The sequence below is a fragment of the Hypanus sabinus genome, chromosome 23 (genome assembly GCF_030144855.1).
Source record: "Hypanus sabinus isolate sHypSab1 chromosome 23, sHypSab1.hap1, whole genome shotgun sequence".
NCBI classification, from domain to species: Eukaryota; Metazoa; Chordata; class Chondrichthyes; order Myliobatiformes; family Dasyatidae; genus Hypanus; species Hypanus sabinus.
This window is the reverse complement of record NC_082728.1, coordinates 13547729-13565086: the sequence shown is the minus strand read 5'-3', so window position 1 is coordinate 13565086 and position 17358 is coordinate 13547729. Positions and strand designations below refer to the sequence as shown.

Below are 17358 nucleotides of genomic sequence, written 5' to 3'. Positions count from 1 at the left end.
CACTGCCTGGTATGAGAGCTGTACTCCCCAAAATCACAGGACTCTGCAGAGAGTGGTGCGGACAGTCCATTGCACCTGTAGATGTGAACTTCCCACTACTCAGGACATTTATAAAGACAGGTGTGTAAAAAGGGCCCAAAGGATCATTGAGGACCCGAGTCACCCCAACGACAAACTGTTCTAGCTGCTACCATCTGGGAAATAAAAGCCAGGACCGACAGGCTCTGGGACAGCTTCTTCCACCAGGCTGACGCTACTGTATTTCTGTGTTATATTGACCATCCTGTTGTACATAATATTTATTATAAATTACTATAATTGCACATTTGAACAGAGGCGTAAAGATTTTTACTTCTCATGTAGTTGAAGGATGTAAGTAATAAAACCAATTCTATTCAATTCAAATCCTGAAAGAGTACCACTTGCCACTTCCCTTTTGAATATGTTTTCTTTACCCCTATTCTCCATTTCTGACCTCCAGACTAATCAGATTCAGGTTTAATATCACTGGCATATGTCATGAAATTTGTTGCTGTGCGGCAGCAGTACATTGCAATACATAATAAAAGACAGTATAGATTATAATAAATATATTAAAATTAGTAGGAAAAGGGAGGAGAAAAAATAGGTAGTGTACGTGGGTTCATTGTACATTCAGAAATCTGATGGCGGAGGGGAAGAAGCTGTTCCTGAAACACTGAGTGTGTGTCTGAGCTCCTGTACCACCTGTTTGATGGTAACAATGAGAAGAAGGCATGTCCTCAGCCATGGGATCCTTAATTATGGATGCAGCCTTTTTGACACATCGTGTTTTAGAGGTACCTTCGATGCTGGGGAGGATAATGCAGTTGGCTGAGAGTGCAACTTTATGCAGCTTTTTCCGATCCTGAGTAGTGGCCGCTCCATACCAGGCGCTGATGCGACCAGTTAGAATGCTACAAATGTCCTCAATGGATGGAAGTTCACATCCACCGCAGCAGGTGCAGAAAGAAGGCCCAGAAGATCATCGGGGACACCAGTCACCCCAACCATAAACTGTTTCAGCTGCTTCCACCTGACTCTAATTCAAAGTGAATTTATTGTCAAAGTATATATACGCCACCATATACTACCCTGAGATTAAGTTTCCAATGCTAAGTCGATGGAAAAATATAAAGAAAATTGGGTTAATAAAAGGAGTTGAGGGAAAATATCACCAAATTAAGGCTGGAATTCTCTGCCACATAACTTTTGAAGTAGTTTGATAATCTTCAAGAAGTGGTGCCTCAGAACGGCAGATGCCATCATTAATGAACCCCAGCACCCTGGACATACCCTCATTTATCAGGAAGGAGGTGCAGGGGCCTGAAGGCGCGCACACAGCAATTCAGGAACAGCTTCTTCCCCCTCCCTGTCATCTGATTTCTAAATGAACATTGACCCTATGAACACTACCTCACTACTTTTTCTATTTCTGTTTTTGCACTAATTATTTAATTTAATGATTTAATATACATATCCTTTAATGTCATGTATTGCATTGTACTGCTGCTGCTAAGTTAACAAATTTCACAACATGCTGGTGATATTAAACCTGAAATGCTGTTAAAAGAATGTTAAATGGTTTCTTGGTGAAAGGGTATTAAAAGAAATTAGTGAGCAGTAGAGGATGTTCATGAAGAAAGACAGCCAGAACAGATGTAGTGGCCTGTAGCTTTTAATATTTAATGTTAGAAAACATTTGTTATTATGCTTCCATACCTTGGAGCTTTGTGATTTAAGATTTTAATCCAATCTTGACAATAAGAAGTAAAGCCTATTATAGCTTTACATTTCAAAACTTTCCTTAAACAATTTGAAGTAGTTAAGTGCTTGCCATTAGCTGTGGGGCCGTGATCTTTGTTGCTTTGTGTTGAACTCACTTTGTTCTTTCTAGCCCGGCGGAAGACAGTTGCTTCTGAAGTCTCTGATTGGTGACAGCAAGTGTGGCTCAGAAAGGACAAAGGTGATCTCCCCCAATGTTGAGTTGCCCGGTATGTCGATGGCTCGCCAGAGGATTATGTTGGAGGAGCGGGAGAGGGTCATCAAGGCCTATAGAACTTTGAAGAAGCAGAAATTACAAGCACTGGCCCACAATTAGTTCATTACGGAAAAGCAAAAGATGGCAAATCAGAGGATTTTTCAGAGAGGCATTGGTTCCCAACAGTGTTACTGTATGGAAGAAGGCCTTTCAGGTGGTTGAGGTCTACCCACTCTTTACAAGAGCAAACCAGTGAATATTATTCCTGAATGGATGCTGAGCTTTAACGAATGGCAGCTAGATGAAAAGTTCAGCAAGTAATCATTCCTCAAGAGCTTTTGAGCTATAAGGGCGTCCAGTTTTTGGATCTGTGGATTTATGCTTATAATTGTCAGTGTGTCTGACCACATGAGAAAAAAAAGTACGTGGTTAGGAAATTACAACCCACCTTATTTTTGAGGAATCCATAATGATGATTAATGACTCATTTAATACGTTCTTAAATTGGTTGCTGTTCCATGACTTTTCATCTCATCTTAATTTTGGATTTATACTGCACCCTTTTTTTAAAAAAAAAATTTTAAGATTGTTTAGAGGTATCAAGTCAGTGTGTGGACCTGTGCAGATGTGGAAAGCACTGAGAAATAACAGTGAGTGTTGCAAATTGTATTTGGACATAACAAAATCCACTGCAGACTTCAAAATGTGATCCAAGCCAAATATTAGCATATCAGGCTTGGCCACCTGTGCTGTTATTACTGTGATTTGCAAGCACACTTATCAGTGTGTTCTATTGACTTTTATGTAGCTGTCTGGAAGAGTTTTGCAGATCACTCGTGTTTTGAAAAAGGGTTATGAGCCTCTGTTCTCTTTGGTTAGGGGGGCAACTATTTGTAATAGTTTCTAATGAAGGCACATGAGTAGGGATGCAATTTCTCCTACAAAAAAAATGAATGTCTGGTAATCATTTAAATTGAATGATTTGTGTTTTGATAAACAGTAACACTCTTAAAAATCTAATTTTCCATCATGTGCAAGTGTGATTTACATTGCAGACTTTAAAAACAGGCTTCCAATCTTGAATACTTTAAAAGGCGAGCTCCCTTGACAATAAACATTGAAGGAGCTTGCTAGAAGTTTCCTGCAGATTTCCTTAGAAGTACTTAACATTTTGAAGTCAACTTTCAGAATATATACAAGAGTGTGTTGGAATTAAATGTGCTAGCTTGTATTACAAATGGGGACATTTGATAATTTTGGTACATTGCCAGTGTTCTACATAAAAATATACAACACATAAACAGGCCCTTTGGCCCACCATTCATGTGCTGCCCATGAGTCCAATATAACTACAGTCCACCCTCCTTATCCGCAAGTTCCACATGCACAAATTCAACCAACCGCGAATCGAGAAAACATGGAAATGCTCTTCCAGCACTTGTTGTTCGAGCATGTACAGACTTTTTTCTTGTCATTATTCCATAAACAATGCAGTATAACAACTATTTACATTGTATTAGGTATTATAAGTAACGTAGAGATGATTTAAAGTATACAGGAGGATGTGCGTAGGTTATCGTGGATCAGCATCGAAAAAAATCAGAAGTTCTCTTACTAAGTAAGTCAGAGCAGCTACATCTGGTATTAGTGTCAGTAAGTCAAACATTTGTCTTAGAAAATAGTATATATTTTACCTTTCTATGCATATAAAACACTTAAGAAACATATGTATTTCAATAATTAAAACTGCGTTGCTTAGTAATAATTGTAGCTTTCATCGGGGCAGAGCCTTTCTCCTTTAAAATTGTTCCGATTGTTGACCGACTGTAGCCTAACGCTTTTCCAATGACTGATGGCGTTTCAGCTCTTTCCGATCGCTTTATTATTTCCACTTTATTTTCAATTGTGATTGTGATTATTTTTGTGAACAGAAACACTGTGGATTCAGAGCTCTGCCGGGTCCTAAAGACCACCGCTCTGAGACAGTTTAACTAAGGTCAGGGGTTCCGCTGGGTCCTAAATTCCACCGCACTGAAACATGTTAAATAAGGGACTTGAGCATCAGGGCCAACTGTAATTCTAAGTGCCTGTACATAGCCTCTTTTCCCTGCCTGTTCATGTGTCTGCATAAATGCCACATTGGAGCAACATTTCAGCTTGGTTTGTACATCAAACTGTATGTGACGGAGTGGAAAAAATGAAGACGGGAGTTGATAAACCTTGGATAGAATGAGTAAAGAGAAACTAATGGCTAAAGATTCGCTATGTAATTGATAGCATCATCTTCATCATCATGTGCTGTGTTGTATGATATAGGTGATCATGGTCTAATGACCATGATTGTTCTTGGCAAATTTTTCTACAGAAGTAGTTTGCTGTTGCTGCCTTCTGGGCAGTGTCTTTACAAGACAGGTCACCCCAGTCATTATCAATACTCTTCAGAGATTGAATGCGTGGCATCAGTGGTCGCATAACCAGGGCTGTTATGATTTGCACCAGCTGCTCATATGACCATCCACCACCTACTCCAATGGCTTCATGTGATTCTGATCGGGGGGGGGTGGGGGGGGCGGCTAAGTAGGTGCCACACTTGCCCAAGGGTGACCTGCAGGCTAGTGAGGGAAGGAGTGCCTTATGCCTCCTTTGGTAGAGAAGTATTTCCACCCTACCACCCAAAGTTGATAGGACATTGGTTAAATTACTGAACTGGTAAATCAGAGGTCTGGGCAAGTGTTACAGAATCCTGAGCACATAATATCATCAGTCTTGGGAATAAAGGGTTAATGTATGAGAAATGTTTGATGGCTCCAGGCCTGTACTCACCGGAGTTTAGTAGAATGAGGGGGGATCTGTTTGAAACTTAATGGATATTGAAAGGTTTAGATGGAGTGGACATAGAGGGGATGTTTCCTATTGTGGGGGAGTATAAGACCAGAGGACACAGCTTCAGAATAGAAGGATGTCCCTTTAGAACAAAGATGAGGGATTTCTTTAGCCAGAGGATGGTGAATCTGTGGAATTCTTTGCTACAGATGGCTGGGGAGTCCAAGTGAGGTTGGTAGGTTATTGATTAGTAAGAACATCAAAGGTTATGGAGAGAAGGCAGGAGAATAGGGTTGAGAGGGACATTAAATGAGACATGAAATGGCAGAGATGGGCCAAATGGAATTTAAATTTTATTTAAGAAAGATCAGCTGGATTTACTATTTCTAAGCAAGAAAGTGCAGGATTGTTGTAAAATAAAATGTCTGGTTGTATAATGTCCTTCAAGAGAAGAACTTCACAATTTTTGTCTGGTCTAGCCAATATGTGACTTCAGACCCACAGCATTGTGATTGACTCTGTGCCCACTGAAGTGGTCTGACCAACTGTTCTTCGTGGGGAAATGGAGACGAGCAATAAAAATGCTGATTATGCTAATGTTGGCCTTGTCTCAGTAAATAAAGTCCTCCCAGTGCTTCACAGTTTAGCTTCATCTACTTTTGTTTACACTGCCTGTCTAGCTAATTTGTGTTTGTAATGAAAATTGCAGTTTATCTTTAACAGTGGACTGTCACTTTAAGAAGCCATGCATACAGAGAAAATTCAATGCGTGATTTGATGTGCCATTCCTGGATTTGTACTGGAGCTTCCATATATAATGTGTGCTTGGAACAGTTGTAGACATTTGCTGGAGAAGGGTCTCGGCCTAAAACATCGACTGTTTATCCTTTCCATAGATGCTGCCTGACCTGCTGATTTCCTCCAGTATTTTGTGTGTGTTACTCTGGATTTCAAGCATTTGCAGAATATTTTCTGTTTATAAATCACACAACAGTTGTATTTCTAACAAATGTAGCAAAAATTTATACAGCTCCAACCTCTACATTTAATTCCCGGTCTTCAGATAGCAGCTCATCTTGAAGTAATGCCATTGAGCTGAGTGTCTCTGAGCTTGGGGGGGGGGGGGGAGGAAAATTGATGCATTTGTTCTCTCAAGTAAACATTACAGGAAAGTTCATTTGATAATTGGCGTTGCTGTCACTGCATCCTTGGTTGAATAACTATCCGTGGGTAACACTAGGATTGTATTTTCCCACAGTGGAAGATCACTGGTTGATACTGCAAATACCCTGTGGGGCATATTTTTACTTGAAGGCAAACTGGTCTACCAGATGGTGACAGGACTTGTGCCCAGTGGGTGGGAGTGAGAGCCTGCTTTCCGCAGCTTGGGTTGGCTGGTGTTAAAGTGGCATTGGTAGAGACTTGTTGGCAGGCAGCTTGTCCACACACTCTGCTGAAGGGCAAGTTTAAATCCATATACGTCATCTTTAAAACAAGTCTTTAAAAGTGTAAAAGTTTTGACAGATAGGAGCCTGAGGCAATATGCAATGTTTATTATTGGAACCAAGCCTTCCTCTGTCTTCATTTTACATCTACATCATTGGGGTGACTTGGAGGAAGTCCAGCCAATCTTGCTGGGGTGCCTTTTTCCCCCCTTTAACAAAGTGCACTGCGATGAGTAAAGGGAGATCCATGCCAGTCTGTGGACAAGGATGGATAAATACTCGAATGTGAACAAATGTTTACCTTGGAAATAATGAACTTTTAACACTAAAAAAAAATCTGGCAAGCTTAGTATGAAGATCCAGGGTTCTGTTATCTTGGAAACGGCTGTGTTTGTTTCTCCTCAAGAGTTGCCATAGAAGTGCCACCTGTGCAATGTCAAATGGCAACCAAGTTTTCTAATTCGACTGCAAATCCTTCTGATGTTCCAGGGAGTGCCATCTGCTTGAACTGTGAAATAATGCAGGCTTTGGTTAATGTTTAAGGAGAGATTGTGGGCTTGAGATTTGTGGCAAGTCTGTGTACACTCATTAAAGAAGAAATGCTGGAACTTAATACATTCTTAAAACTTTTTTTTCTAAGTAAGGTATATGAATTTAAAGCTCAAGAGATTCTGTATAATACTGGAGGAACTCAGCAGGTCAGGCTCAGTAGATGTTTTGGGCTGAGGCCCTTCATCAAGATTGGAATGGACTGGAGTCCTGATGAAGAATCTTACCCCGAAATACCTACTGTTTATTCCTTTCCATAGATGCTGCCTGAACTGCTAAGCTCCTCCATCCAGCATTTTGTATGTGTATATGGATTTAACATTGCCCTTTTAAAATTCTCTGCATAAAGTTTAACATAGATGATATGGTCTGTTCATTTAAAGTTATTTATTGAATAAAGGGAGAACCTTATTATCAATTATTAAAAAATGTAAAAAGTGGAATGTTTACTTTGAGCTGAGTGGCAGTAGTCTGTGACTGATTATATTGACATCACAGCAGAAAAAAAATTGTTTCTCCGAAACAAAATGACGTTTGCTTTGTTTTCACTTAGATTTTTAACACTGGGTGCTTTGGCAGTTGTGAGTAATTTCCAGTGAATTTGTATTGCGCTGAAGCAGCTGAGCGAGACAAAGCTAAAAGGAGTGGCTTTCCAAATCCAGGATCCACCTGAAACGGGATCACTGTTACACACTGTCATCTGCTGATTTGTGCACCCATTTCTGCCCAGTTGTATTTATGCTGGAAGTGAATGGCTCAGCCATTTCACATTTGATCAGAGTGATTCAGAGAGCAAACTTCCTCTTCTGAAGGATATTGTATTTAACTGCAGTCAGGGCATTGTTTGCTATTTAGTTTATTTGGAGATGCAGCATGGTAACAGGCCCTACCGATCAAGAGAGCCCATGCCACCCAGTTACACCCAAGTGACCAATTAACTCACGCGTGTTTGGAGTGAGGGAGGAAACTGGAGTACACGGAGGAAACCCGTGTGATCACAGGAAGAATGTCCAAACTACTTACAGAGAGTGGCAGGAGTTGAACCTTGATTGCTGGCTCTGCTGTAGTAGTGTTACGCTAACTACTATGCCCCCTTCTAAATGATGTGACCATCATCAGTAATGGTTTTTCATTCCAGTTTCATTGTCTCCCTCTGAAGTCCAGTAGTGACCGGTAAAGTACAAAGCCTTTTATAAAACTTGCTTCCTAGAAACACCTGGGATGAAGTTTATACACAGCAACATTGAATACCCAGCTAATTGGCTTTGGCTTGTTGTTTTCTTCAAAAGTAGGCACTGCCTTGGCTATCGGCTTGTTCTTTGAATATCAACATGCGTCTCTATTTCTTATTCTACCAGAAGGTGGTCTCCTATCTGTCAGCATTGTGCTGTGGTGCAGGTCCAGATCAAGTATTTAATTTCGAAGGCTGGGTGGAACCTATCTTTGAAGCATTCTTGAAGACACACGAGACTGCAGATGCTGGAATCTGGAGCAACTCAGAAATGCTGGAAGAACCCAGCAAGTCTGGTGACCTCTGTGCAGGAAAATGGGACGTCTGTGTCTCGGATGAGATTGAAAACATTGCACTGCTACCTGAGCCTCTTTAACATTCGTAGTGGAAGCCTAGATTACTCTTCTGCCCCTTCAGAGCTGTTGGACTGAGGTTTACAAAAAATATTAACATTTGAATCATCTGAGGAGCCATTTCAACAACTTTTAAGTGTGGGAGAGAAGCGTTTACACTTTGAACTCTAGCAACTAGAGACTAAATCCTAGAATTACATAGGTGTTGCACAAAGTAACTTCTCTGTACCTCTGTGGAGGATTAAAATGCTGCTGGTTTAATTCACCAGGGTAGATTGCTGGAACAGTGTTCCAACTTGTTTGGCTTGGATCTTACAGGATCATAACAGACAGTTCAACCAAGGCATACCTTTTACATTAGCTCATTCTCCCATCCATCTATGTTGAAAAAAAGACGCTTCCACAGTTTAAAAAAAGAAAGCTGCTATCATGTGCATTTTTCCTGGGGCAAGAAGTTTAAGCACTCGTCCAATTTAAGTGAAGTCAAAGGTTCAGACCATAGTACCTTTGTTATTCAGTTTTTCTTTTTCAAGGGAGAAGCAAGCGTTCCTGGACTACAAAACATTTTCCTAGGTGTTCGTTGGCTATATGTTCAAGTTTCAGAGTAAATTTATTGTCAAAGTGCATATAAGTTAGCATATACAACCCTAAGATTCATTTTCTTGTGAGCATACTCAATAACCTCATAACAGAACAGCAATTGTAAAAGAATCAATGAAAGACCACACCAGCTTGGGTGTTCAGACAGTGCAAAAGACAGCAAACAGAGCAAATACAAAAATAAGTAAATAAATATTGAGAACATGAGGTAAGGAGACCTTGAAACTGGGTCATGTGTTGTGGGAACATATCAACGATGGAGCAAGTAGTTTAAGTGCCTGATGGTTGAGGGGTAATAACTTCCTAAACCTGATGGTGTGGGTCCTGAGGCTCATGTACCTTCTTCCTGGTGGCAGCAGCACAAAGAGAGCATGGCCTGGGTGGTAAGTATCTCTGATGTTGGATGCTGCTTTCCTGCAGTGTTGCTTCGTGTAGATGTGCTCAATTGTGTGTGTGTGGGGGGGTGGGGGGGGTGGTTTACATGTGATGGACTGGGCCGTATCCACTACTTTTTGTAGGATTTTATTTTCAAGGGCATTGGTATTTCCATGCCAGGCTGCAGTGCAGTCAGTCAATATACTCTCCACCACACACCTATAGAAGTTGGCTAACATTTTAGATGCCATGCTGAATCTTTGCAAACTCCTAAGGAAGTAGAGGCTTCATAGCTGCACTTGTGTGCTGGGCTGGGCCAGGTCCTCCTAAATAATAATACAGAGGTATTTAAAGTTGTTGACTCACTCCAGTGAGGACTGGCTCATGGTCCTCTGGTTTCCTCTTCCTGATATCAATAATCTGCTCCTTGGTCTTGCTGACATTGGCACCACTCGGCCAGATTTTTAATTTCTCTTATATCTGCTGATACATCAGCACCTTTGATTCGGCCAATGACAGTGGTGTCATCAGCAAACTTGAATATGGCGTTGGAGCTGTACTTGGCCACACAGTCATAAGTGTAAAGGGAGCAGAGCATGCCACCTTCTGGTGCACCTGTGCTGATGGAGATTGGGGAGGAGATGTTGCCAATTTGAACTGACTGAGGTCTGCAAGTGAGGAAATCGAAATTCTAATTGCATAAAGTGGTATTGAGGCTAACTTCTTGAAGCTTTTGAGGAGATGATGGTATTGAATACCGAGCAGCAGTCGATAAAGAGCATCCTGATGTATACATCTTTGCTGTCTGGATGTTACAGTGTGGAGTGAAGAGCCAGTGAGGTGGTATGTGCTGTGGACCTGTTGTTCCAGTAGGCAAATTGGTGTAGATCCAAGTCACTTCTCAAGCAGGAGTTGATGTGCTTCATCATCAACCTCTCAATGAATTCCACAGATTCACCATCCTTTGGCTAAAGAAATTCCTCCTATTCTGTTCTAAAGGATCATCATTGAGGCTGTGCCCTCTGGTCCGAGACTCCACCAGTGTAGGAAACATCCTCTCCATGTCCACTCTATCCAGCCCTTTCAATATTCGATAGGCTTCAATGAGATTTCGCCCCTATCTCTTCCCCACCCCCCACCCACCATTCTACTAAACTCCAGTGAGTACACGCCCAGAACCATCAAATGCTCCTCGTACATGAACCTTTCATTCCCAGGATCATCGATGTTGGCTGTGCCAATTAAAAACTAAGAAATTTAATGTCATAATTAATTCATTATGTGCCATGCCATATGGTGTGGTTGATCATGGTCTTGACCATGATTGTTCTTGGCAAATTTTTGTACAGAAGTGATTTGGTATTACCTTCCTTTGGGCAGTGTCTTTACAAGATGGGTGACCGTAGGCATTATCAATACTCTTCAGAGATTGTCTGCCTGGAGTCAGTTGTTGCATCACTAGATCCTGTGATATTCACCGGCGGCTCATGTGACCACCTGCTCCCATGGCTTCTCATGTCCCTGATCAGGTTGGGGGTCTAAGCAGGTGCTAAACCTTGCTCAGGGGTGACCTGCCGGCTAGCACCCTACACCCCCTTTGGTAGAGACATATCTCCACCCCACCATATCAATGTTAATGCAATTCCCTCTGGTCAATTGGATTGGAAATAGGATCTTTCAGTTGTCTGTGTATAAATTCTTACTGTTGCACATAATGCTAAATCTATCATCATTCTGTGATTCAAATTCAATCTGTTCTATTGTTCCTTTTACTGAAAAGAATCTGTTTGCCCTCATTTACAATGAAACTAACCCATTTTTCAATAGTTTCTGCAGTTATGCCCATGTATTAAATTTCCACAAAATGCATTGACATCCCTAATCAGAAAACTCGGGAGACATTCCTGGCCCGTGGGCCAACCAGGGTGACATTATCTGGAGGAATGTATTAATTAAATGTTCACTCCTCTTAATAAGAACATGACTGAGTTAGAACTCCAGCTTATTCATAGTTTTTCACATTTACTATTTCAATCACAGGTGGGATGGTGAAATCTAACAAACTAGGTCCAAAGGATATAACTGATATCAACGTAAATATGAGTAAGGAAATTCACAGTTGTCTTTACTTCCCCAGGAGGCTGAAGAAATATGGCAAGTCCCCTTTGACCTTTATCAGCTTTTATTGATTCACCTTATAGAGTATGCTGTCATGGCTTGGTAAGGCTACTCTGCCTGAGACCGTAAGAAACCGTGAAGAATTGTGGACACAGCTCAGCTCATCACAGAAGCCTAATGCCCCTGCATAGGGTTGGTCTGTACTTATCACTACCTCAGTAAAACAGCCTAGGTATTCAAAAACCCCTCCCAGCCCAGAGAATCTCTCTTGCACAACACCCCCCCCCCACTCAGTTGAGAAGATACTGAAAGCACATACCATCAGGCTCAAGGGGCGCTTCTATCCCACTGTTTATAAGCCTATTGAATGGCCTAATATAATAAGATGGACTCTTGGCCTCACCAGCTATTTTGTTATGGCCTTGCATCGTATTGCCTGCCTGTTCTGCACTTTCTCTGTAACAAACACTTCATTCTGCATTCTTGTTACTGTTTTCCCATGCACGACCACGACGCACTGTTGTAGTGAGATGATCTGTATGGGTGACATGCAAAAACAACCTTGGTAAGTACGACAATAATAAACCAGCTTCCCAGCTAATGAGCTACAAATGTTTCATCCTGTTACAGAGACCTTTCTTAATGATGATGTGTTAAGGGAGAGAAAAAAAACCTTATTTCTCATGGGCCATTTTTTTCCCCCATGAATTGCTCAATACATATTGATAAAGCTAGGCTACTGGTGAAAAGGTTCCTTCGTTGATAGAGGAGAGTGTTGAACCATGGGATGGAAGAGAAGCCAGTATTGATCTCAGCCAAGTAGTCAATCAATGCTCAAGAGGAGAAACCTGGTTCCTGTATCCATTCTCTGTTGTGGATCAATGCCTTCAGCAGATCACAATGGATTGAGGAACAAAAGGAAAACACTGAGTTAATGACCAATGTTCCATGCAATGCCAAAGATTTAAAGTTGTCTCTTTCATATATTCAGGAAAAAGGACCCCAGTCAGACCCCACTTGGAGTACTGTGCTCAGTTCTGGTCGCCTCACGACAAGAAGGATGTGGAAACTATAGAAAGGGTGCAGAGGAGATTTGTATTGTGCTGTAGGTTTTCTGTATTTCTATGTTTTAAAAAGTGGCCCATGGAAAAACAAGTTGTTTTTCACTCCCTTAACACATCATCGTTAAGAAATTGGTGGATATCTTGCCAATCCTGCGATGGAAGCTGGACAAAGCAGAAGAGGAGGGAGTTTGAGAGCTGTGAGTAATGTTCTTCTTAAGGCTACCATGCTGACTGGGGTTTAGGCCACCGACAACAGCTTGCCAGAGAGCTTTGGCCTGGGCCAGTTTTTTCAAGTCCAGATGTCACCCTGTGTTGAGGTTTTTGGAGCTCGTGGTGTTTCTAGAGCACTGGGTTTTACGGGATGCAGTTGCTAGCCCCATGCCCCACCTCCTCCTGTCACACCTGGGCTTGAGACTGTCCATGGCAGAGTAGCAAGGTAATGTTGCAGCTCTGTTAAAAACCCTGATTAGATTTGTTATGAATGTGCAGCAACTCTGAGGGGCCGAAGGGTACAAAGTCGCCTTTTTGAGAATGGCAAGATTGCTATTAATTCGGGTCTGGGACCCAGGAAATGAGAGAGAGACACGCAGAATACACAAGGTTTGGAATGTGTCCTGGCCTCAGCGGAACGGATCTACTGATAACGGCCATTGTCTCTTGGAGACGGAATTGTGTATTGAGTACTATACTATTCATTGAAAACCCTCGGGACGACCAGCGTGGTCTGGTTGAGGGATTGCATCATCCCAACCTGATTGACATCTGAGACCCCGTGAGTAAGGATAAAAGAGGGGTCTGGGGAACACCCCTTTAGATGCACCAGGAGAAATGCTGGAAATCCCGTGATAGCGTTTTATAGCAAAAGCCGGTGGGGGCTCGTGTGCGTCCTCCCTTGCCTGGGAGGCGGGCTCATCACGGAAGAACGGTTGAGCTAAAGGAGAAGGCCATAAGTGAAAGGCCACAACAACGAGACTCCTAACGGATCGAAATCATGAAAGGAAAGTTGGCAAGTTTTTCTCCAAGTCTCTCTCTCTCTCTCTCTCTCTCCAACCAGTGCAACACAGCGGTCCCCAAAGGCTGCAGCCTGCATGAACTGAGTGAACTTTATATTTCCATCGGACAATACATTATCCCCTAGACAACGAACGAGCTTATTTCTTATTGATTATTATTATACCCACACTTTTAGATTTAGTATTGACGACGTATATTATCTGTATATTTGCATTGATATTATTTTTGTGTATTTTTACTAATAAATACTGTTAAAAATAGTATCATCAGACTTCAACGGACGTCTCCATCTTTGCTGGCAAGTAACCCAGTTACGGGGTTCGTAACAGATTACACTTGGAAGTTAGTGCTCAGTTCTGGTCACTGGAAGGCTTTAGAACAGGGTGCAGAGGAGATTTAGCAGGATGCTGCCTGGTTTAGAGAGAATGTCTTATGAGGATAGGTTGAGAGAGCCTGGGCTTTTCTCTTTGAAGCAAAGGACGATGAGAGGTGACTTGATAAAGGTGTACAGGAATGAGGGGAGATTTGATAGAGGTATATAAAATTACGATAGGTATAGATAGAGTGAATGCAAGCAGGCTTTTTCCACTGAGGCTAGGGGAGAAAAAAACCAGAGGACATGGGTTAAGGGTGAAGGGGGAAAAGTTTAAAGGGAACATTAGGGGGAGCTTCTTCACACAGAGAGTGGTAGGAGTGTGGAATGAGCTGCCAGATGAAGTGGTAAATGCGGGCTGACTGAACATTTAAGGAAAAACTTGGACAGGTACATGGATGAGGGGTGTATGGAGGGATATGGTCCAGGTGCAGCTCAGTGGGACTAGACAGAAAAATGGTTTGGCACAGCAAAGAAGGGCCAAAAGGACTGTTTCTGTGCTGTAGTGTTCTATGATAAGAGGCATAGGAGAGTGGGCAACCAGAGACTTTCTCCGAGAGTGGAAATGACTAATATGAAGGGGCATAATTTTAAGGTGATTGGAGGAAAGTATTGGGGGGTGGTGTCAGATGTAGATTAGAGTGGTAGGTGTGCTGCTGAGGGTGGTGATAGAGGTATATCTTAGGGACACTTAAGAGTCTCTTAGACAAATGAATGAAAGAGATGGAGGGCTATGTGGAAAGGGGTAAAATAGATTGATCTTGGAGTAGTTAAAAGGTGGGCACAACATCTTGGACTGAAGGGCTTGTACTGTGGGTGATAGTCAGGCAGGACAGCATGTTGTCAGTGGACCAGTGGGGGTTGCTGGACAACGTAGATCTGAAATATGGGGAGCAAGGACTGATTCTTAGGGTCATCAAAGGTCAGAGTGACAAGAGAAGCCAAGGACAGGTGATCACCTGTCCCGGATGGATGGTGGGGACTTTTGCAGATAATTTTTGCTGCCTCGAATCAGTGCACAATGTGTATTGGACAGATCAGTGCAACCAGAAACATTGGCTGCAACAGAGCCTTGCAGTGCGGGACAACTGGAGGAGGATATAGTTGAGCACTTTATCAGCCATACCAGTCAGCTGCTTCATTTACAGTGCTGAACTCTCCTCCACCAGATAGCCAAATTGAGTGAAGGAGAAACTGACTAGCCGTTGGGATAATAGGGATCTGAGTCACAGTCAGATCCAAGGCAGGAACACTCACACCACAGGGCGAAACTGAGACACAAAAGGCACCTTGTTCAGTAGACGTGCTTATCAAAAGGAGGTTCGGTGTTGGGTAGGGTGAATGTTAGCAAGCTGTTTAACTTGGGTTAGGCAGTATCGATGTCTCAGCCTTGGATATGCCTGTAAACATGACTCAGTGGGGCAGTTTAGTTTCTAATATTAATGCATCCAATACTGGAACTATCCTTCAAAGACTCTTTGGAAGCAGATGTGATATCTAGTTTAAGATGGCGTTGGTGAAGCCTAGTGACTACTTATTGGCAACAAACAAAAAAGAATACAAATACATACTTTATTATTAACACTTTTTCTGGTGAAATTAATGGTAAATGATCACCACAAGCAATGGAGAGGTGAGGCTGAATCGAAGGTCGAAGCGAGTGGGTACGAGGAAAAGGTGAGGTTGAGGCATACTCAAGTTAAAGTTGGGGTGGAAGAGAGGCAGATATGAGACCCTTCCACCTAAACCAAGCGCAAGGTTTGATCAATCTAAGCATCAGGCCGATTTGGAAAGGTTAGGTACAGGCCAAAACATGGCAGCAGGGTCCATGCAACAGGGCCCAGGTCCTAGAACAAGGAACGACCTGATGCTTGGGTGATTTAAACACTGGGCCAGATGGTTTGAAAAGGCAGAGGCGAGGGATTTTGCTTGCTGCTTCACTACGTTTACTCGGATCTGCACTGAACTGAGGGTGAGGCTGTGGCCTGGTCCAGCTGCTCCAGATTTTGTGTCTGTGGACTCACTTTTGGTCCTAATGCTATTTGTTTGCTTTTATTGATAGCACTATTTGTTTTGTTTTTCTCTCTGCACATTGGGGTGTTTGATGGTCTTTTCTTTAACGGATTCTTTAGTGTTTCGTTGTTTTTTGGCTGCCTGTCAGTAGGCAACTCTCAAAGTGGTATAATGTATACATACTTTGGTAATAAATGTTTTTGACCTTTGGACTTTGAATGGGGTACCCTGATAAAACACTAGTTTTTTTATTTGTATAATATGTAAGATCAATAAGTCCAAGGGGCATTGACAATTGTTCACTAATGCCCTCCAAGGTAAATAGGAATAGAAGAGTCATGAGTTTATGGGTTGAAATCCCACTCCAGATGGGAGTTTGGATGGAAAAACTTGATAAGATATTTTATTACGCCCTCTCAGAAATTCCATTATGATAGTAACCTCCCTGTTTGCTGGAGAAACTGTGGCAATCAAAATCCAAACTATTATCACATATTGGAGTGGGATAAACAATGCTCTACAAGACATTTTTAATGTGAAATACCCTTAGAAAGTAAGACCATATATTTTGGGTATATACCACAAGAATGGTTGAAAAGAGATAAGTATTTAATGAATATACTGCTGGTGGCTGGTAAAAAGACTCTTAGTAGGAAATGGTTATCACAGGAGAGCCCAACTTTAAATACATGGATGGAAATTACAATGGACATTTACAAAATGGAGAAGAAAACAGCATCTGTTAATCAAAAACTTGTACAATTTGATTCATACTGGGAAAAATGGTTTAACTACATAACGCCTCATAGGCCTGTTTTTATTCTCACAAATCAATGAATATGTTGTAAAAAGAGATCACTCCCTACTTGTACATAGTTTTCTCTTTCCGCTTGTTCTTTATTTCCTCTCTTTTCTATAAGTGTACACCTCATAGAAGTATGTGGAGGTTTGTGGCCAATATGACTACATGATCTATATGTACAGTATCTGAAATACATCTTATGGAAATGTTTGATGATGAACTTCAATTAAATCACAAAAAAAAAAGAAATCCCACTCCAGGGATTTGAGCACAGAATACAGACAGACACTGTACAGGATTGAGGGAGTGCTACCTATCAGAAGTGCAGTCTTTCTCCTGAAGGGTTAAACCAAGACTCCCTTTACTCTTTTGTTTGGAAGTAAATATCCTGCGCTGTTCTATGTTTCATAAAGAGCTTGGAAAACCTGAAAAATTGTAGGTGCTGGAAATCTGAAATGATCTGAATGGTAAGTTTTGGTGGATTTGAGGAGCACGAGGAGGGTTGCCAAAAGATATAGCAGAATATAGATCAGTTAGAAACTTGGATGGAGAAGCAGCAGAGAGAGTTTAACCTGGCAAGAGTGGAGTGATACATTTTG

At 41.8% G+C, this 17358-nt stretch overlaps 1 protein-coding gene across 1 annotated transcript in view; it reads left to right on the top strand.

Annotated features, from left to right (window-relative positions):
* Window positions 1-7175, top strand: part of ccdc137 (coiled-coil domain containing 137) — a 28232-nt gene extending 21057 nt beyond the window's left edge. Inside the window, exon 6 of the mRNA XM_059948411.1 lies at window positions 1916-7175. Coding sequence (XP_059804394.1) covers window positions 1916-2119 — 204 coding nt within the window. The 3' untranslated portion in view covers window positions 2120-7175. The remainder of the gene's footprint in view (window positions 1-1915) is intronic.
* Window positions 7176-17358: the final 10183 nt, after the last annotated feature.